The 16396-nt window shown below is 56.7% G+C and overlaps 6 protein-coding genes across 6 annotated transcripts; 2 read left to right on the plus strand and 4 right to left on the minus strand.

The window, feature by feature from the left end:
- Nucleotides 1–1208: 1208 nt before the first annotated feature.
- On the plus strand, nucleotides 1209–4050 carry CCM_03575 (DUF1212 domain membrane protein; the record flags this gene model as incomplete). Its single annotated transcript, XM_006668726.1, has 2 exons — nucleotides 1209–1305; nucleotides 1328–4050. The coding sequence occupies 2 exons, from the start codon at nucleotides 1209–1211 to the stop codon at nucleotides 4048–4050; spliced, it is 2820 nt and encodes a 939-aa protein (XP_006668789.1).
- A 2430-nt stretch (nucleotides 4051–6480) lies between these two features.
- On the minus strand, nucleotides 6481–8290 carry CCM_03576 (vacuolar carboxypeptidase Cps1, putative; the record flags this gene model as incomplete). Its single annotated transcript, XM_006668727.1, has 3 exons — nucleotides 6481–6674; nucleotides 6728–7943; nucleotides 7967–8290. 3 exons carry the CDS (start codon nucleotides 8288–8290, stop codon nucleotides 6481–6483), a joined length of 1734 nt encoding a protein of 577 aa, XP_006668790.1.
- Nucleotides 8291–9077: 787 nt separating this feature from the next.
- CCM_03577 (uncharacterized protein) lies at nucleotides 9078–10139 on the minus strand (the record flags this gene model as incomplete). The annotated part of the gene is made up of 1 exon (XM_006668728.1): nucleotides 9078–10139. The coding sequence occupies one exon, from the start codon at nucleotides 10137–10139 to the stop codon at nucleotides 9078–9080; it is 1062 nt and encodes a 353-aa protein (XP_006668791.1).
- Nucleotides 10140–11336: 1197 nt separating this feature from the next.
- Nucleotides 11337–12152, minus strand: CCM_03578 (pyridoxine; the record flags this gene model as incomplete). The annotated part of the gene is made up of 2 exons (XM_006668729.1): nucleotides 11337–11796; nucleotides 11902–12152. 2 exons carry the CDS (start codon nucleotides 12150–12152, stop codon nucleotides 11337–11339), a joined length of 711 nt encoding a protein of 236 aa, XP_006668792.1.
- A 1983-nt stretch (nucleotides 12153–14135) lies between these two features.
- CCM_03579 (pyridoxine biosynthesis protein) lies at nucleotides 14136–15092 on the plus strand (the record flags this gene model as incomplete). The annotated part of the gene is made up of 1 exon (XM_006668730.1): nucleotides 14136–15092. One exon carries the CDS (start codon nucleotides 14136–14138, stop codon nucleotides 15090–15092), a length of 957 nt encoding a protein of 318 aa, XP_006668793.1.
- A 728-nt stretch (nucleotides 15093–15820) lies between these two features.
- Nucleotides 15821–16382, minus strand: CCM_03580 (uncharacterized protein; the record flags this gene model as incomplete). Its single annotated transcript, XM_006668731.1, has 3 exons — nucleotides 15821–16038; nucleotides 16092–16193; nucleotides 16373–16382. The coding sequence occupies 3 exons, from the start codon at nucleotides 16380–16382 to the stop codon at nucleotides 15821–15823; spliced, it is 330 nt and encodes a 109-aa protein (XP_006668794.1).
- Between the last annotated feature and the right edge of the window lie 14 nt (nucleotides 16383–16396).

The following is a 16396-nucleotide window of genomic DNA, read 5'->3' on the forward strand; positions in this document are numbered from 1 at the left end:
GAATCTCGATGGTACGAAAATAATAAACAGAATAAAAAAAGAATAAAAAGAATAAGTGGTCGCGGATCCCTGCTTTGCCGAGACCAAATTATGCTGGTGGCTGCTTGACAGACACCAGACGGCTTGACAGACACCAAGTTATTGAAACGATAATAATGACGATGATATACCTGCAACTCAAGCCAGAATCCAGTACATAAATTTGCATCTGGCCTGCGCATGGTGAGACAACATTTTGAAGGACGGCGCAGGTTTGTGATTGTCTCAATCACGTGTCTCTGGTGCATTGAGGCCAAACGTCTCGCGGTGGCTGGGGCACCCAGCAGAGTGGCAACTTGCCAACAGCACTGGCATTTAAATTTCTTCCAATGTCACCACGCCGCCCGGCTCAGCATAGGCACACCTGCGACTTGTCAGTAATAATGGATGTTTTAGCTTTTTGCATGATTGATTCTAATGGTCTCCCGCAGGTCAGGTTCTGGAACGCCTCCGCTCAGCAGTGCAAACGGCAAACGGGCGTGAGGGGGTTGATGTAGCCACAGACTTATCATCATCACCACGCGTCCATCCCAACCGTTGAGCATCAACAAGTTCGCCACCGGAAAGCCATTTCTCCCTCGAGTGGACAGGGCCACTACGCTTATCCGCTCTTTAGACTCCTCTTTCTCGCCCAAAGGCCCGGCTCTAGTCCACCATGACGGGCGGCGCGGTGGAGTCGCCCGGCCGGTTGCCGCGATCAAAGAGCACCACCAGGTTCGGGGAAAAAAACAAGCACAGGGGAAGAAAAACCGGACTTGGGAGAGAGGAGCCCACAATTCTGCTATCTGAATTTGCTGGCACCGACTCGCACCCCCTCGTCCAATTGGGCCGCCAGCAGCGCCCACCCTTTTGGTTGCTTGCGAAGACTGACTAGTTATCTCCTGTCGCGGCAATTAGGCTTCGAGCAGAACCCACAAGCCCATACAAGACCGATAATGGCAAATTTGCGGAAAAGATGGAACCCTCCGAGGGCAGTGTTGTTGATGAAGAGGAGACGTGAAAACTTTTTGACTCCTGGTTCGCCATGGCATGCTCCTGGTCCCTTGCGACCCCACCACTCTGCGACTCTACGACTCGGCCGTCCAGTGTGGTGGTCCGTCTCTCGATCGTGCCGGACGCTTTCGTTGCACTTGTCTGCGACCCGATTTAATCATCTTTGGCTAAGCTATATGGTCGTGGTCGGGACTGGACTCTTTTCCTCTCTTCATGTCACCTTCTGGTTTCTGCTTCACTCTCTCCCGCAGAGGGTGAAACTTTGTCTTAGCTGTGAGAATCACCAACACACTAGCGTCAACCATCATGGCAACACCACCAACACTCGGTCATGACAGCAACGTCCTCCCGGCTCCTACGGATGGCCTGGGCCCTACCCGCAAGGGCAAGAAGCGTGTCGGCTGGCATTCTGCCAGCGGCAGCTTTGCCCGTGACTCATCATCCAAGGACGCCGCCGGCGTGTCACCCCGCGACAATCTCTCCAACATTTCTACGCCTTCCTTTGAGGGCACGCCGCAGTCCGGTGTGCCGGACGCTCTCGAGCTCACCATTGCATTGACCAAGATTCTCTCGGGAGAGGACCAGCAGCCCGCTTCCGAGAGCAAGATGGACATTGATCCTCACTACAGCGACACCTCCCCCCAAAGCACGGCTGCACAGACCCCAAACCTTCTCCGACCCCCGAGGCCTGTCCTACGTCGCAGCACTAGCTACGATGTTCCCAAGGAGCGCGAGGAGGCCGACCTAGCCGAGCAAAAGGCCAGCCAACGTCAGGTCCGGTCCATGACTGACGCACGGCACCGGGCGGATCGCCTGGCCATGTCTGTGGGAGGGTACTCGTCACCCGTGTCGGGGCGGAGCTCGGGTGAGCTCAGTGCTACATTCCAGCCCTTGCTCGAAGATGCAGATGATCCAGACCAGTGGCTGGATCATGACGATATCAAGGTTCCTCCTCACATCTCGCACATCAGACACCGTACCCTGCGCTCATCTCAACCGCAAGCCACAGACACTCATAATGTCGCAGAGTCGCTTGTCCTGTCTCATACCATGAAGACTAAGAAAGCCGACTTCTTCCACCGACACCATAAGTCCTACAGCTCTGGCACTTCAACACCCATTCCCGCCGACCCCCAGGAATATGTCCCTCGCCCAACGAAGTATCGCGGTGGTATCCTGTCGTCGCTGCTGAATCTCTACCAACATGAGAGAGGACAAAACACAAGCGCCCCCAGCTCCGAATTCAACTCTGCCGCTACAACACCCACCATGTCCCCTCGCTCCTCACCACCCAACTCGAGAAGCCCGTCTACCTCAGGAAGCAGCCGCTCGCGGCCCACCAGCGGCTTTTTTTCCTATCACAAGCCCCAGTCCTCTACCTCGTCACTAGCCCTCACCGAACTGCTCAAGTCGTCCTCCATGCTCGCCGTCCCCGTGTCTCGTCAAATATCGGATCAATGGGATCACAAGATCAAGAAGGAGAAACCGGCCAAGCCGAAGAAGGAGCAGCACCGCATTACCATTCACATTGCCGGCACCATTGCTCGGCATCGGTATCTCATGAAGTTATGTCGGGCGCTCATGATGTACGGTGCCCCTACCCATCGACTCGAAGAGTACATGACCATGTCGGCTCGCGTGCTCGAGATTGAAAGCCAGTTCTTATATCTGCCTTCCTGCATGATCATCTCTTTCGATGATAGCTCCACCCACACAACCGAAGTCAAGCTCATTCGTGTGCCGGAGGGCATCGACTTGGGCAAGCTTCGCGATGTGCACAACATTTACAAGCACGTGGTTCACGACAAGCTCGGTGTTGAAGACGCCACAAAGCAACTCGAGGATGTCATCAACAGCGACACCAAGTTCCCCGTCTGGTTTCGAATCATCATGTACGGTGTTGCCTCTGCCAGTGTTGCCCCGTTTGCCTTTGAGGGCCGCTTCATCGATCTGCCCTGCGCTTTCATCCTTGGCTGTATCGTTGGTATCCTCCAGCTCGTATTCGCACCCAGTAACGAGCTGTATGCCCACGTCTTTGAAGTCTCGGCCTCCATCATCACCTCATTCATCGCTCGGGGCTTTGGCTCCATCGACAACGGACAACTGTTTTGCTTTTCGGCGCTAGCGCAGAGCAGCATTGCCCTCATTCTTCCCGGCTACATTGTACTGTGCAGCTCGCTGGAGCTGCAGAGTCACAACCTCGTTGCCGGCAGTGTCCGCATGGTGTATGCTCTCATTTACACTCTATTCTTGGGATACGGCATCACCATTGGCGCTACCCTCTACGGCATGATGGATCCCAACGCAGCGAGTAGCACGCATTGCACCCGGCCGCTGCACCGTGGTTGGAACATGTTTTTCGTGCCCTGCTTCACGCTCTGCCTGTGCATTGTGAACCAGGCCAAGTGGAGGCAGATTCCCGCCATGCTGGTCATGGCCGTTGCTGGCTACGCCGTCAACAGCTACACGAGCCTCTACTTTCAAGGCAACGGCCAAATCTCCAACATGCTCGGCGCGCTGACCGTCGGGATCCTGGCCAACTTGTACTCGCGTTTGGGCCGGCACGCCGACAACGCCTGGCTGGACTTGACCGACTGGTGGCGGAAGAATGTGACGCGTCGCTACTTTAGCCGGCGCAGCAACAGGTCCGACGCGTGGACGGGGTCTATCGCGGACGCCGAGTCCGCCACCAGCGACACGATTCAGAAGGAGAAGAAGGCGAGCAGACGCAGCGTAGGCTATAGTCTCGCTGCGGCGGCCATGCTGCCCGCCATTTTTGTGCAGGTCCCGTCGGGCCTTGCGGCGGGTGGCTCGTTGCTTGCCGGCATTACATCTGCCAACGAGGCGACTGGCAACACGACGAAGTCTGGTACCTCGGCGGGGGGCATGGACAACACGGCGTTCAACGTGCTCTTCCTGGTTGTCCAGGTTGCCATTTCCATCAGTGTCGGTCTCTTCATGAGTGCGCTGATGGTATACCCGCTCGGCAAACGCCGCAGTGGTCTTTTCAGTTTCTGAGCTGACAACCTTTTTGTTTACACGGGGAAGATGGCAGGTGAAAATAGCGATTCATATTTCGGCGTTTTTCAGCTTTATTGATTTATGGGATTTCGGCGATTTACTGGGTAAAATGGATAAAGCGGCTTTCTTTCTTTCAATTTCTCCAGCCAGGAGAGGGCACATAATTAAACTTACTTAATACCATACGCAATAGAGAGGTGAAATATCCTACCAACCACCGTTTCCCTGTTTCCGCTTTGCTTACAGTCTCTGCATCGCCCGTAATCAGTCAGCAGCTTGAAACGCAATTCCACAGCGGGCATTCCTCTGCAAACCGGGATGTTCTTTGGCGCTAATGACGGGGATTTTCACTCGACTTGACAGGCTAGCTTAGCTCGTCACTTCTCCTTTTGCACTGCTTGCTGGATTGCATCACTACCTGGTTGAAGCTATCCCAAAGAGGCCACGACTGAAACAGCCAGAGCTCCCTCGAGTTAACCGCCAAGCAATCGGAGACAGCCGGCGATTGGTGAAGAATGCAACGTGCCGCTCAAAGACCCCCCCATGTCTCGGCGGTCGGAATGTTGGATATGGGGAGGCCACTTACATGATGATGGTCGACTTCTGCCCCGTGTGCTGTACCACTGGGGAATAGGGGTCGGATTAGAAATTTGTCTGGTTTCGCATGGTGCAAGCGAGATGTGAGGGTAAATGATGGCTTCCAGCTGGCCTTTCTGGTTTCCGGTTGGTTGAACGTGTACAGCTTAGTAGGGACGTTGGGGAGGGGACAACAGAGTATTGGCAGCTCAAATGTCGGCAAAGGGTAGAATATACAACTAGCACAGGTAGAGATTGGGTAGTTTTTTTTTCGGGCAAGCAGCAAGATATCTCGTAGCCTAGTATGGTACTATCGCGGGACCATAAAGAGCCCTCTACTATATCATGATTCCCTGCGCTCGCACTACGATGTGCAAAAGCATGTCTTTGAAGATACCCTGAGTCAATCAACAGCGTGTTCCACCAATTATGACACCTTTTGCTCCTTCTGGTCTGCTTTGAAGGGCGGCGAACAACACAACGCTCTCGTCTGAGCAGTCGGTAGACGAGCTGCGTCGATCTCTGCCCAACATCAAAGGGGCCAGAACAAGGCCCAATTCCAGCTCTCAAATCCGAATCGCCTTTTTCTCATAAGCAGTGATGGAGGGGGTAAGAATGTCTGAGTCGCGGAGTTGTAGGGTGGAGGGTGTATCTTGGATGTGCAATTCGTGAGTGGACAGACAGCTCACTTGTCGATTTGTTTTTGGTTGCAACTGACAATGGTCGAACATTGTCATGTTATCAAGTTTGAGAATTGACTTGTAATTCTTGTCTCTTTGACGGGACCAAGCAAGAGTCGTCAAGCGTGCCGTAGTCCCACCTATAGAGCCGCATACTCTTTCCATTTCTTGCTTTTCAAAAGTACCGAGCTTTCCCCCTCTTTCCTCTTTCCGGATTCGGGTCTATCGGAGAAATGTGTTGTGGGTTGCCGCCTGTGAGACAACCTGATACACCAGCGCGAGACATGAGGTCAAGAGCTTCGCGGTGGCGTGGGAGCATCGAGTGAGACAACTGACATGTCTTGAAGCAACAGACGGATGAGAAAGAAAATGGCAACGCTATGTAGGTACCTTGATAACTAGAAGATAGTGAAAAGAATACTGAAACAAAAAATGAAAATGGGAAAGTTGACGTTGTGAGAAATTTTGTGTCCTTTCCCAGTCCTTCTCAACCCATCGCGGCAGACCCTCGCTAGCCGTCGTCTCGATCCTCCACAGACGGCGTACCTACCCTCGAGCTCCAAAAGCTCGCGGTGCTACCAACTCGACGATCTCGTCCCTGTGCCCCGCGGGTAGAAGCGACTGCGTCTCTTCATCCACGACACTCTTCTTCGAGACCTGCTCGCTTCCACGCCGAGGCCGGGTATACAGCCACCGTGATGCCTGCGACGGTTCGGAAGGGCTGAAGCACGCATGTCCCAACTGTCTACTGTACTTTGACGAGGGGAATCTACTGCGAGCTGGGCAGGCGGTGGCAAGAAAGCAGGAAAGTATGCACCTTGGCCAGGCTGGCTTGGCACTCTCCAGAAGTAGCATGCATGGGCGACCAGCTGAGCGCGGAACCCAGCACGAAGCGCTGATAACAGTTCGGGATGGGCCAGCATGTTACGCGGCCGACCTCGAACTAAAAAGCACAATCACAGCAACGCGACTTTGTACATGATTTCAATTGTTGGTCGTGCAGGGCTGTCATCTGCGGCCTGTTGTGGCTCGGCTTGCAACATCTACAATCGCATGCACCAGAGCTAGGAATCAAGTTACGTTTGATAATAATTTAATCATTGAATATACCATTTGTTGAGACGTTCTTCATGCTCACGATCCATCGATTCTCCTGTGTAGCCAACCACCCCTACAGCTCCAGGTTATCTAGCTCCGGCGCGCTCTCGCCCTCAAGCACAGCCGCGTCAAAGTTGCGGACAAAGTCGTAGTAAAAGGCAATCATCTTCATGTGCTCGTGCATGTCCACGCGCTCGTCAATTGTGTGGATGTTGTACGAGGATCCAGCCGCAGCAGGCGTGAAGCGGTAAATATTGGGGGTGAGGTCTGCTCAATCCTGTTAGTCTCTGTTGTACTCTGTCCAAAAAGAACCAACATACTCTGATAGTGTCGAGTATCCGTGTTACCAGTCATAGTCTCGCCGACGGGCACGACAGTCCCGTCAAAAGCGAGCGTGTGCTGCGCGGTGCCGGAAAAGGTATCCCAGACCTTGCCGTGCATCGGCGAGACGGGCGCCGGCTGCGACGTCTCGGCCGTCTTGATAGTGAGCTTGCCCTTGGCGTTCGTCGCGTACGCTGCGTCCACGGGCGCACCCGCCTTGGCCGCGTACGCGGCATACCCGTCGTCGCCCTCAAACGCCGCCACGGACAGGTTGTACCGCTTCACTACCGGGTCAACGTACTTGACAATGTTGTGCAGCACCTTGTAGATGCCGTCGTCGAGCGTGACGCGGTAGTTGACGCCGAGAGTGACCTTCTCCGGCATGGCGTTGATCTTCTGGCCGCCGCGGATAAAGTCGACCGCCTGCGCTGTGCGCACCGTGTACGCCTCTGCGGCGCCCGCCGCGTCGAGCACGGCAGCCAGGCCCTGCACGTCGCCGCTGCGCACGCGCTCCGTGATCTCGGGCCGGGCGGCCGGCGAGTAGCGCGCCAGGCACGCCATGTGCGCGTACACGGGGTTCGCCGTGGTCAGCACGGGCGCGTACGGGTGGGCCTCGAGCGCGGCGACAATCTCGGCGACGATGCCGATGCCCGTGTGCGGCGCGGGGATGGAGCTGTGCCCGCCGATGACGTCCAGGTCAAACCACACGTCGACGTGGCCCTTTTCCGTGATGCTCGGCAGCACGTACTTGACGTCGCCGACGGTCTGGATGCCGAAGCCGCCCTCGTCGAGCACGACAGCGAGCCCCCCGTCGCCGTAGCGCGAGGTGAGCTCCGCCGCAATGTGCGCGGCCCCGCGGAAGCCGGAGCACTCCTCGTCAAAGCCCAGACTGACGAGCACGGTACGCCGGGGCTTCCACGAGCGCAGGGAGAGCATGGTCTCGAGCGTGGAGAGCAGCGCCGTCAGGCTGTTCTTGTCGTCGCTCGCGCCGCGGCCCCAGAGGAACTGGCCGTCGTAGTGCGCCGCGAACGGGGGGTGCGTCCAGGTGGAAGCGTCGGCGACGGGGACGACGTCCTGGTGCGCCATGAGCAGGACCGGCTTGAGCGCGGGGTCGCTGCCGCGGACGGTGTAGAGCAGGCCGTACGTGTTGATTGTTTCCACCGCGGCGTGTTTGTACCTGCTGCCAGCGTTAGCTTTGCTGGGGTCCTCGTTGAGCTGGCAGATGGGTTCACTTGCACCGTGGGGTACGTCTTTCGGAGCACCCGGTGCAGCTGGTCAAAGGGCGCCCAGCGGCCGTCATGGCCAATGGCGCCGAGGTCGTCATAGCAGATGGAGGGCACGCGCACGACGGCTTGGTGCCGCCGGACCTGCAGGCGGAGCGCGGCCGCGCCGCCCCAGAGCGCAGAGCTGTGCGGCAGACGGTCTCCGGAGGGGTCGATAGGGGGAGGCAGGCGACACTCGTCGGATGCGGTGTCGATTATGGAGCGGACCGGACTCGGCACGGCGAGAGCGGACACGCACGCCGCGGCGCTGGCGAGCAAAGCAAGCTTGGAAAAGGCCATTGCTGTTGGTGTTTTGATGTGGGCGGTAAGAAAGAGTGGCGGATTGTACCAGCGAAAGAGGGATTTAAATAGCCAACGCAATCTACGTGGGGAAAGCTGAGGTGCTGTCTCGGGCGTGGAGGTTGTCTCGCAAGGTCCGCTCCTGCGCCGGGTTCCTTACCCGGCGTATGTTCCGATGGGGCGAACAAAGTCTGATCACCGGACCAGTGTTGTCCTTTGAAGCAATCGCCAGAAATACATGGCAGTGCACTGATCTACGGCGGAATTGGGCTGCATGGTGCTGCATGCAAATGCATATGCAGCGCAGCAATGAATGATGCTTAATCTGCCACCAGGATTTCATGCGCCGGACCGATCACCTCGCAACCACTTCTGGATGCCGGGGACGCCTGACTGGATACGCTGTGGGACCTTCGGGAGTGCTTCCCTGGGCTCCGAATAGCGCGTCGATGCTTTTGTCGGCTGTGAGATGAAGCTCCCTGGTGACGGGCAGCAACCTCTGGAATACCCTTATACCTCGGGGATTGTCTAGTAGCACGTCTAAGCTAATCAGCATTATACAGGAATAGGCAAACTGCTTCCTTATAAAAATCTAGTAATAATAAAAGTCAAGGAATTTAGACATTGTGGAGCTTTAGCAGACTACAATCCTCCTTAGGAATAATTGTGACACGACATTAAAACTGACTTGTTTCTCTTGCTGCTTTTGACGTCTTCACTCAGGCTCTAGTCAGTCTACTGCTTACTGACGCTCCCGAGGTCAGTATGAGCCTCCCCAAGTCATTCCCTAAGTCGCATGGGATTCCGAATGAGACTCGTACTTGTTTAGCTCTAGGTACTTGTGCTTGGTCAGCTCCCAGTTAACATCCCCTAGAAACTCGCGGCTGTTGCATGGGGTTACATAGCCGTCAAAAAGCCTGAGCCTGTCTTCCAGACGTATTCGTTTGGCTGCAGGAAACTCCTCTCCTTCCTCCAAAAACTCGACCTCGTCTGCCGCAGGGACCCCGTCGTCTTGGTCGTCATGGTCGTCACGGGGGGCTGATCGCTGTCTCTTAGACGGATCGCCGCCGGCCGGCCGCTGCGTCAGGTCGCGTCCATAGTTTGGCGTCATGGCCAGGTCGGTTCTGCCGGTCAAAGGCGTGCTGCCGCCGGAAGTGCTGGCCAGGCCGGCGCCAGGTGTGCTGATCTGGCTCTTGGTGTTGTGTAGAGGTGCATCTAGATCCGGGTAGGTTGCGGCCATGTTCTCGATGCAACACATGTCGTAGTGGTGCCGCAGCGCCCTGCGGTCGATATCCAAAGGCACCGTTGCCTTGCGGCCGTGGTAGGGTTCCAGGTCTTGATATGGCACAAAGACACGCACCAATAAAGTCTTCGGGTGGATAGAAACGAGGCGCGAATCGAAAAAGTCATGCATGTGCTTCATCAGCAAGATGCCGTTACGAGGACTCCACGTTTTTCGCCACGCCTCTTGCAACAGACGTGGATTATATCGCATTGTCTCGTCAGCGTCTGAGCTCAACGCATTCGTGCTGGGCATCGGGTAGACATGATAATGCTGCTGCGGCACCACATGGCAGGCTTGGATGCCTGGACCGATCGGCTGGCCTAGGCACCACGGCACGCCGGCGCCGGTGATAGCGCAGCATGCGGACCTGTTGATGCACGCCATTCTGAATTCGCTCATGACTTTGCGCGCCTGGTCCGCATCTATGTCCATGTTCGCGGGAGCCACTATATTGGCGTATTCACTGTCGGCGTCGTCGGTTGGTTTCTTAGGTGAGCTGCGACCTGACGCGCTTCGTTTCGGGGGTGACTGCGAGCGAGGCTTGGCTTGACGCCGCAGCGGCATGATGTTGAGTCTCGGGTCAGACGGCGTCTTATTGTGTGGTATATAGGCAGGATGGCGATATCGATCGGGGGTTGGTAAATGTTGTGCGCATTTTGCTGTTCAGCCGTAGTGTCAGCAGAGAGACATTGGAGAGACATAATAGGAAGGTCAAACCTCGAAGGTGGTCTTTTAATAACGAGCCAGCTGGTAACAGGCAACGGCTGTGCCGCACGATGTGATACTTGATGGTCCTGCGTGCTTTAATGGGATCGCTTGACGGCACGCCGGGGGCGATTGCGTCTATGTTTTCGTCTGTTATCCAGGCAGGATATTCAACATGTTCATCTTCGTTTTCAGGCTCGGGTGTCTCGATCAGGGCAAACGCGATGCCGCCCCATGGCTTGTTGCGCGCTGTATTGCCGCCATCGCCGTTGTTGCCCCTATCGCCGTTGTTGCCGCCATCGCCGTTGTCGCCGTTGTCGCCGTTGTCGCCGTTGTCGCCGCCATCGCCGTTGTCGCCGCTGCCCCCGATGTTTCTGCTGTTGTTTCCGTCGTCGTCGTCGTCTTTTTGATTATTGTCAAGAAAGCTGCCGTCGAAGCACAACGCCAGCTCGGCGCGCACGTCAGCAAAGGTCACGGTCGGCTTGCGGGGGTTCTGGTGTATGCCCGCAAAGTGTGGAGGGAATTCGTCGTCGTCGTCTGGTCCGATGGTAAAGAGTACGTTCCATCCAACAGCGCGCATCCACGGTGTCACAGCCGCCGACATGGTTTTTGCTCGTTTGGTTAATAATGCAGGTTTCAACGAGCCTTTACAGGGCGGGGGCAAGTGCTCCATGTGACTAGTCCACTGTTGTCAGGGCAACGCCACAAGAACAAGTCACGGCAAGGCTATGAAGTAAAGCTACTAAGAAAGATAAGTAAGTAATTATCTTTATTATCTTTATTATCTTGAGTATCTTTATCATCTTTATTATCTTTATCATCTTTATTATCTTTATCATCTTTATTATCTTTATCATCTTTATTATCTTTATTTATATTAGATACTTAAATTAAGCTGTTATATGCCTCTTACTTGATGCGATATAGTGTGTGTATAAATGGTGTATAATCTATGAAGTGCCGAGATAGTTATTATGACTACCTGATGATTTATGTTTTTGTTTGAACTCCTAAACGCCGTAATTTCGTGTCGTCTCCTTATGTCTCTCCTCCTGTCTACTTGTTGCGCACAAACTCCTGTAAGAACCAGGCGTGCATCCTCGCATCCGGCGTCAGCTCCGGATGAAAGCTGGTGCCCAAGACGTTTCCTTGGCGGACCGCCACAATGTCGCCGGCATTGTCTGTGACGCGCGCCTCGGAGACGACGCCAGCGCGGGGCCGGACCTTGTTGACGCGGTCGGGGAGGGTGGCGACGACGGTGACGGCGCCGTCCAGCACGGCCTCGACAACGGGGGCGCGGATAAAGACGCCCTCAAAGGGGCGGGCAGCGGCGTCGGGCAGAAACGGCAGGTCGAGCGGCGCGGCGAAGCTCTCCGTCTGGCGGCCAAAGTGGTTGCGGTGGACGCGCACGTCGAGCCCGCCGATGAGGGCCTGGCCGCCCTGCTTGGTGGCGTTGGCCTGCTCGGAGAGCAGGATGAGGCCGGCGCAGGTGCCCCAGGTCGGTTTCTTCAGGACTCTGCAGGTGTAACCCGTGGTTAGTTTTTTTCGTCGTGTATTCGCAAAACAAGGAAAATAAAAATAAAACAGAGACGCGGGGGGGGGGGGGGCGACAGGGACGCACTTGACAAACTCGCGCAGCGGCTCGAGCAGCCCCGACTGGGCGGCGACAAAGGAAATGGTGGTGCTCTCGCCGCCGGGGATGATGAGGGCGTCGCAGCGCGCGAGCTCGGCGGGCGTGCGCACCTCGATGGCCTCAATGGCCGTCGGGAAGCTGTCGGCGAGCTGGGCGGCGGCCTTGCGGACGAGCACGATGTGCTCGGCGAAGCCGCCCTGCAGAGCGAGGACGCCGACCGTGGTGGTGGTGGGCTGCATTTTTGGGGCGCAGACGAAGGGGTTTCTTCAAGGCGAGGACAGCGGAAGAAGACGAGGGGAGGATTGGGCGAGTGGCATGGAGATGGGCGGCGGCGGCGCAACGTGGATTATTATCGGCTCGAGCCGGGCTTGGGAAAATCAAAAAAAAAGTTCCGGGAGTCGGCCGGCCGTTGTTTGGAGGGGTCGATTTTTTTTAAAGAAGTGGAGCTCCGCCTTCGGACACCCTTGTAGCGCCACCGAAGAAGTACCACATGGGTGGTAGAGCCGCGGCGGTGGTACCTTGCAGGGCGCGACTGACAGCGTGTGTGTGTGCACAGCAGCCAGTGGAGAAATGAAGGTGTGTGTACTTTGCAGACGGGCGACTGCATCACCAGGTCTTGATTGTGCGGTGTTGCTACGACTTGTGGTTGTTGCTGTACGTAACAAAAGTTAGTCATGTCATGGGGGGGGGGGGTTGTGGAGGACGGGCCCCCGGAGTGGAGAGGCCGAGTTCTAGGCAGGAAGGCGGCTCGCTCGATGGCCGCAGCGCGACTCAGTGTGACTAAGAATGAGTCGAATCGCAGCGGCGCGGATCGGGGAGACCACTGGGAAGGCCAGAAGAGTTGCGGGCGACCCGGTTACCGGGGAATGGGCGAGGCGCACCGGTGAAGATGCGCGCATATACGACGACAAGGGCCCGTTGTCCGTGCTGGGCCAAGCAAAAATAGACAGTGTGCGGAGAGAACAAAATGTCGAGAGGAGAGAACTTTGTCGAGGGGAAAAGGACAAGAGATGCAGCGTGGGTTCGTGATAAAGGCATGGCTTGGGTTAGCGAGGGGCGGAACGTACGGGAGCTGCGCAGTATCGGTACAGATTCACCATGTGTCGGCTGTCGACCAATATATCTCGCCCCCGGTGATGCTGCCGGGTGCAGGTAGGACTCGATCTGGTCGACGGTATTGGCTTGCGTCGAGGCAACATGCGCCAGTTCGCGAGGCAACAAGGCCAGATGGGCTGCATGTTCCGGGTAGCATCTTGGCTTGCATCGCAACGACCAATCTTGTCTCTCGGTTGATGTCTTCCGTTTCTGACGGCCCCCCTCCCTTTGAGGCAAGAAAAAAAGGTCTTGTTCGAATGGCAGAATCAGAAAAAATCCCGGCCATGCAGGCGTCCCAAACCAGCCAGTCCGCAGCGGGCGCTAGTCGGGGACCGGGGGCCAGCGGGCAGCGAGATGGACGGAGCACGGATACCGAAGTTGCTAAATTGGTAAATTGGTTTGGTCGCGGGCATATTCCGTGCCGTCTGCGTTTGGTCGATGTCGCGTCGGATTGTATGCATGGTGCTGATGTTGTGTCCGGACCATGGCGTCAGAGACAACATCTTCGCCGCCGTGGGCCCATATCTGACGTGTTGTCTACAATCTCTCCGTCTGTCTACGACATCCCCCCGTCCTCGGATTTCCCTTGCTGTATCTTGTAAAAATCAATTGCACCAGTATCTTGCTGTACTTGAACCACCCCGGCTCGGTGTGCGTGCCCCTCGTCCAATTTAAGCCTACGCTAACCCACCACTGCCGTTCTGATGAGGGGCAAAAAAAAAAAAGAGGAAAAAAAAAAAGTCGCGCTACATGTCGTCCACGCCCATCCAGGCCTCTCCGAAACTCGCTGCCTTTTTTCCTCTCAACTACTCCGTCCACACACACACACCACACATCATCTTGACTCAGCCCACAGCTTTATTAGCTCGGCGCCTCCCCCAGCTTTTTCCTCTTCCCATCTTGCTTCATTCCCATCTTGCATTCACATCTCCAATTGACCTGTAAGCTTTCCGCCCTCTTCCTGCCCTTTTGCCCGCCTTGCTGCCCCTCCCCGCCACAATGAACCCCTCGCCACCATCCACACACCACACAACCATTTGACCGTCCCGCTGACACCTTTTCTTCTCCCACCAGACAACCGTTCATCTCCTCCCACTCCAAAACCACACACACACACCCCAGTCAACATGACCTCCGAGACCCCCGCCACCAACGGCAGCAGCAACGGCACCACCACCGCCGCCTCCGCCGCCACCACCTCGGCCTTTGCCGTCAAGGCTGGCCTCGCGCAGATGCTCAAGGGCGGCGTCATCATGGACGTGACCAACGCGGCGCAGGCGCGCATCGCCGAAGAAGCCGGCGCATGCGCCGTCATGGCGCTGGAGCGTGTGCCGGCCGACATCCGCAAGGACGGCGGGGTGGCGCGCATGTCAGACCCGGCCGTGATCAAGGAGATCCAGGCGGCCGTCACCATCCCCGTCATGGCCAAGGCGCGCATCGGGCACTTTGTCGAGTGCCAGATCCTCGAGGCGCTGGGCGTCGACTACATTGACGAGAGCGAGGTGCTGACGCCGGCCGACGACGAGTACCACGTGGAGAAGACGCCCTTCAAGGCGCCCTTTGTCTGCGGCTGCCGCAACCTCGGCGAGGCCCTGCGCCGCATCGCCGAGGGCGCCGCCATGATCCGCACAAAGGGCGAGGCCGGCACCGGCGACGTCGTCGAGGCCGTCCGCCACATGAAGACGGTCAACCGCCAGATCGCCGAGGCCCGCGCCGCGCTCGCCGACGGCGGCATCGTCCGCATCCGCCAGCTCGCTCGCGAACTCGAGGTCGACGCCGAGCTGCTGCGCCAGACCGCCGAGCTCGGCCGCCTGCCCGTCGTCAACTTTGCCGCCGGCGGCGTCGCTACCCCCGCCGACGCCGCCCTCATGATGCAGCTCGGCTGCGACGGCGTCTTTGTCGGCTCCGGCATCTTCAAGAGCGGCGACCCGGCGAAGCGCGCCAAGGCCATTGTCCGCGCCACCACCCACTACAAGGACGCCGCTGTGCTCGCCGAGTGCAGCACCGGCCTCGGCGAGGCCATGGTCGGCATCAACTGCGACTCCATGAAGCCCGAGGAGAAGCTGGCCGGTCGTGGCTGGTAATTACACTGCAAACTCGGCGTTATAAAACCTTGAGAAAAAAAAAAAGAAATGCAGCGATTGTACATGTACAAGATTGAACTTGTGTGTGGGGACATTGACCGTGTGCAAGATGAAAACCTTGTGTGAGAAGAGAAAAAACATGACTGACTTCTTAACTATGGCGTTTTTTTGGGGCCGTCTTCTGTTGCTGGGTCTTTGTTGCCAATAATAGACATTTTTACATACCTCTCTACATTGTGATTGTCCTCTCTACATGATTGTGCAAGTCCTCTCACATGATTGTCATTGTCGTTGTGGCGTAGTCTTGCACTCAACCTTCCACTTACACACAACCGTCTACTACATCCTTTCAATTTTTTCCCACTTGCTTCTTCCCACCACCAGTCTCATCCACTAGCGACTAATGTCCTGCATCAGTCCCATCGTTTGCCCCGCGCCGATCGGGAAAAAAGGGCCGCCATCCTGGCTCGGTGGCTTGCTACCTCTCACGTTGCACAGAGGTAGTTTGCGGGGGAGGGGAGGGGGCTGTCAACGCCGCTTGCTCTTGAGTGCAGCAGACGCTGGTGTATTGTGAGTAACTATGGTAATATGTGTGTACAATATGCTCAGACAAGCATCCTCTTTCATCTTCCTCTCTCAGCTGCGTTTCCACCAACACCCCTGTTCTCCGAACCAAGCTCTCCATGCTCCATGCTGTTGGTCTGGAGCATCACGCTTGTCTCTCTCTCCTATCCGCGTTCCTCTGACTCCGTCTCCTCGCGCTTCACCCGTATTTCCAGCACCGTGCGGCCAGTATCCGCAGCGTCTTGTTGGTCCGGCGGCGGCGGCGCTTCCGCGGCCTGTTGTTGGTCGGTGGACGGGCTGCGTTTGCCCGCCTCTGGTTGATCGTCGGCCGGCGGCACCGGCTCTTCGCCCGGGCTGTCCGCGGCACCGGCGTCGTCGTCATCTAAGGGCTCCGCGTCACCGAGCCGCTTCCCGCACTGGGCGGGCTCGACTCACTGGTGGGTGGCGTGGCGATGCCCGCCGTCTCTCCCGGCGCGGTGCTGGGCGCGTAGATGCCGGTGGCCTGAGCGGAGGCGAGCGAGGACAAGAGCATACTGTCTGTATTTTGGGGGAGGATTTTTGGAGGGTTTGTTTTTGTAATTGTCCGAAACAAGAAAGATTTTTTTGCCTCGAAGCAAAAGAGAAGGCGATGAGACTGCAACGGAGAGTGAGGATGGAATGGATGGCTGAATTGTCCCATGTTGCAAAACGGCTTCCAACCCGGTCCTGTTATATACCCCCGTTCATGTGAAAAAAAAAAA

Source organism: Cordyceps militaris, assembly GCF_000225605.1.
Source record: "Cordyceps militaris CM01 unplaced genomic scaffold CCM_S00002, whole genome shotgun sequence".
NCBI classification, from domain to species: domain Eukaryota; kingdom Fungi; phylum Ascomycota; class Sordariomycetes; order Hypocreales; family Cordycipitaceae; genus Cordyceps; species Cordyceps militaris.